Below are 4,739 nucleotides of genomic sequence, written 5' to 3'. Positions count from 1 at the left end.
ATAATAATAATAATAATAATAATAATAATAATGGAAGTCATTTTTTTTTTTATTAATTTGGGTAATTTTTAATTTTTTTTTTTTTTTTTTTTTTTTATTCAAATGGGGGTTTACGCGAGTAGTAAAAAAAAAGAAAATAATAATAATAATAGTTTTCGTGAAATATAAATTTTCTTTTCTTTTTTTTTTGTTAAATTTACGTCGTCGTCGTCGTTTTTTTTTTTTTTTTTTTTTTTTTTTAAATTCTCAAATGGGGTAAAAAAAAAAATTTAATTTAATTTAAATGAAAAAAACCAAAACCAAAAGGAAAAAATGTCGTACGTAATTTTTATTGCTCATTTTTAAAATAAATAATAAATAAATTAATTAACTTATTGTTATTATTATTATTATTACTACTGCTACGACTACTGCTAATAAAACCATTGATTGATTTATTGATTTACCTATCGATTTTTCAGTTAAATAAAATGAATTTTTTTTTTTAAAGAATTAAAATCAACGATTTGTAAGGAAAAGAAAAGAAAGAAAAAAAATTCAAACTTATTATTATTATTATTATTATTACAATTATTATTATTATTTTTTATGAAACAAGTAATTTATCATTATTATCATTATTATTATTTTCCATTAAAGAAAAAAAGAAAAAGGAAAAATTATTTACGAAATGCAGAGGGGGAAAAAAAAAAAAAGAAAAAAACGAACGTTATTATTATTATTATTATTCACATTTACGCGTACTTATAATATTATTATTAATTAATATTTACATAAAATTAAAACGAGGATAAAATCTATTAATAATAATAATAATAATAATAATAATAATAATAAGTGAAACTAATATTAAGACAAAATAATAATAATAATAATAATTGTTATGAACAAAAATTTTTTTTTTTTAAATTATTATTATTATTATCATTTATACATTTTCAACTCTAAGAAAAAGTTTTTTTTATTTTTTAAATTATTAATATCATTATCACTATCATTATCAACTTTACTAATCGAGGGGTGGAGGGGAAGAGGGAGGGGGTGGTGGGGGGGGGAAATTAAATAAAAAAAAATTTAAATTAAGTACAAGAGAGAGAGAGAGAGAATGTTAAACTAATGTAATTAACAATCAACAGCAATGAATCTCGAAAGAAAAATTAATCAACTTCTTATTGGTTAAAGGATTAATTTAAATTATTATTATTATTATTATTATTATTATTATTATTATTATTATTATTATTGCATGCTCCTAAAACGTTCTAAAAATTTGTTTGCCACAATGTTTGCCTCTAAAGTTTTAAGCAGTGGCTAAACCGAAAGCTAAACCAGCAGTAAAAGATGCAACGAAAAGGTGAAGCTCTTGAAGGTTGTAACCTGTGTGACCATTTTTATTAATAAATGCATGATACCATTTTCTAACACGTCTTTGATTCGATCTCAATGCATCTTCTGCTTTGTCTAATTTTCTATCAACATATTTCGATATCTGTAACAAAAAAGAAAATTTTTCCAATCAGTAAAGATTTAAGAACCATTTTGTTGTTATAAATCGATAAGATGACAATGATGATGATAATTGTTTTATTTTTAATTTGTTTTTCGTTACAGAAAGTAGTTTTTAGTAATTGAAATGATATTATAAAAAATTATTTTTAAAAAAAAGCATAATAAGGAAAAAAATTACTTACTAAAATTAAATGATGATATGTAACAGCTTATATTAAAAAATAAAGCCAAGAAAAAAACCCCCTCCAAAGCCTGCCGACACTATTTTGTTCTCTCTCGCAAATTTAATTATCTACAGGAAAACAAACTCGACATATTTACTTTTTTTCAATATTCGAATTCAATCCAATCGATTATTAATTTATCAAAAGTTAAATATTAGTTATGATATTTTTAAATGAGAATTTAAATAACAAATAATATTATTATTATTGTATTAATTTGTTTTTTTTGGAACTAATTAACTAACAGAAATGTTTACTTTTTAATAATATTGCGATTCGAGAAAACGTTCAAATGTAAAACGAAAAATTTGATTACCTTGTCCATTGCGCTACTGTTTTTCCCAGAAACTTCTTCATCGATTTTATCTATGACATCATCTGCTGTTTTCATTACTTTATCCCAATTGATTTTGATGTAACCTTTGTGATGTGCAATTTCAAATAATAAAATTCCACCACCAAAGGTTAATGCAGCAAGTTTACCAGCTTTCATGGTTATAAAACCAGTAAACCTAGAAAAATTAAATTTTTTTTCAAAAAAAATTGTTAAAATGTTTTTAGAATGAATTTGTTTTGTTTGTTTTTCTTCCCTACTTACCACCCACATGCTGTGCCCAAAGCTAATTGTTGCAGAGCAGAATATTTACTGAGATCTCCCAAAATATCATCAATAGCTGATTTTTTACCCTTGGATTCCACCATTTTGGTAAAAATACAGATATATATTCTATTGATGAAAGAAAAAAAGAAAAAACTATTTATTAAATCATATAAATATTATTTATTTTTGTTTTGTTATAAAAATAAAAATTTTTTTAAAATTAAGTCTTTATGTCAAATATATTTAAAATATTTAAAATAAAAAGGATAATAATTAGGGAATGCGTAATAAATTGAGACTGTCGATTGCATTTTATATAAATAACATTACCTAATCAATAATATTAAATTAATTTCAATAAAAAAATTTTAAATTAAATTACAAAATAATAACCTTTTTTTTTTTTTTTTTGAATATCCGTGACAATTATCCCAAAAGCTTTCTGCAACAATGTATACATATATTCGGTAGACTTTGGATATTAATTTAAAGACTTTGATAATTATTTAATGATAAAAATAATTGATAAAAATGTAAGTATAATTATCGGGATGTATTAAATTTAAAAAAAATAAATTTCAAACGTTGAAAATCGTTAAATGTTATTAATAAATGTTAAAAAATATTTAATTTATAAGTTGGTAAATGATTAACGTTGTACTTTAAATTGTTGCCACTTATACTTATGTTTCAAAAAAAATTGTAAAAATAAATTAATTATTTAAATTATATATTTATAATTATTAATGAAAGATAATAATTTGAAAGTTATTAATTATTTTTTTTTTTTTAAAATACGATATTCCGCCATAAATTTTAATTTAATTCGTTAAAATTTTTTTTGTCGATTATTGACACGATTATTTTCTTAATGCCACACTAGATAAGAAAAAAGCTGAAGACATTGCAACGCGGTTTTTAGTAGTTCCATTGGAATTTCGGTACGGGTTGTCATGGTTATTTTATATATATTTAAATTATATATTATCCCTCAAAATGTAGTGACTCCTCGTGTTAAATATTTATAAAATGTTTCTAAATGATATGAAGTTGTTGTAAATCGCGGTTTCAACAACAATCATGTCTCAGGAAACTATTGAAATTAATTTAACGCCGCAAGAACTGCAAGTGCTATCTGATCTTGACAGGTAAACAACATGGCTTCCATTTTATAAGCCTATATTATAAAATTTTTTAATGAAATCTTTTTATTCAACGTTACATACTGTTAAAACCCCGGAATTTTCACATATAGTAACATAGGTATAACTGATTATTAATTTCGTGTATTGTTTTTGTTAATTTGTCCATTGTAGCTCTCATAAAATTAAAAATACCTGACCCAAATCTCTATGTTCTAGAACTTTGAATCAAAATAACGTTACTTGATATCGGCAAGTCATTTTTTTTATTAAAGTGCATTAAGTTAAAGTGTTAAACGCCGGTTTTAAAATGATTGAAATAGTTTTTTAAAAAATACATTATGTTATTGATAAAGGTGAAATTTACATAATTTTATATATATATTAAATAGCTTTTATAGAAAAATGATTTACTTGAGGGCACTGCCACTTAGTTTACAATGCAAAGATCACCTAATGCTATAATGCAAATTAACAAATAAGATGAATGTGACCTATTTAAGGTGTCAATCATTCATATTGTCAACAAAATTTACTCATTTGTTAATAGTAACTATAACATTGTTACATAATGATATCCTTTAATGTACTAAACTTTGTTTCGCCTTCATTAAGTGAAATTTTTTATTTTTTTTTACAGTCGACAATATGGTTTCTTAAAATTAAATTCTTCTGAGCATGCCAAAAAAAAAGCACTAGTTGTTAAAGCTGTTAAATATTTAGAACGAATGCTTATTCAAGCTCAAGAAGAAAAAGAAGATATCGATGGGGTTCGTTCGAAAGAGATCAGCATAGATCCGAAAACTTATTGTAAATTGGGACATTTTCATTTATTGTTGGAAGATTATGTAAAAGGTGTGTGAAATGATTTGATTTATTCATATTTCATAATTTCAAATTCTCTCAAATGTGTGATGGTTATTATAAGTTTTTTCTTCTTTATTTCAGCAATGTCTGCGTATCAGAAATATTTTAATCTTAGAACGGATTATTGGAAAGATGCTTGTTTTTTATATGGTCAAGGCCTTGTTTATTTTCATTTTAATGCTTTCCAGTGGTAAGAATTTTTTAAAATGAATTTTTGCTTTGTGTGTGTGTGTGCTTTTAAACTCTAATGCAAGTGTGAACGTTTGCATTTTTCCACATTACTAATTATTTAAAAGAAGGGAATTAAAAAAATATCGGTTTATCGATGCGAATGTTTAACAACATTTTGAAGAGAATGATGACGAATGTATTTATTTATTACAGTTGCTTGTTAAC

At 23.3% G+C, this 4,739-nt stretch overlaps 2 protein-coding genes across 2 annotated transcripts; one reads left to right on the top strand and one right to left on the bottom strand.

Annotated features, from left to right (window-relative positions):
- Positions 1–1,300: 1,300 nt before the first annotated feature.
- Positions 1,301–2,435, bottom strand: Phum_PHUM617700 (fun14 domain-containing protein, putative; the record flags this gene model as incomplete). The annotated part of the gene is made up of 3 exons (XM_002433195.1): positions 1,301–1,489; positions 2,050–2,245; positions 2,332–2,435. The coding sequence occupies 3 exons, from the start codon at positions 2,433–2,435 to the stop codon at positions 1,301–1,303; spliced, it is 489 nt and encodes a 162-aa protein (XP_002433240.1).
- Positions 2,436–3,414: 979 nt separating this feature from the next.
- Positions 3,415–4,537, top strand: Phum_PHUM617690 (uncharacterized protein; the record flags this gene model as incomplete). The annotated part of the gene is made up of 3 exons (XM_002433194.1): positions 3,415–3,482; positions 4,117–4,331; positions 4,425–4,537. The coding sequence occupies 3 exons, from the start codon at positions 3,415–3,417 to the stop codon at positions 4,535–4,537; spliced, it is 396 nt and encodes a 131-aa protein (XP_002433239.1).
- Between the last annotated feature and the right edge of the window lie 202 nt (positions 4,538–4,739).

The sequence above is a fragment of the Pediculus humanus genome, genomic scaffold (genome assembly GCF_000006295.1).
Source record: "Pediculus humanus corporis 1103172108322 genomic scaffold, whole genome shotgun sequence".
Taxonomy (NCBI): Eukaryota; Metazoa; Arthropoda; class Insecta; order Psocodea; family Pediculidae; genus Pediculus; species Pediculus humanus.
This window is presented reverse-complemented; position numbering and strand designations above follow the sequence as displayed.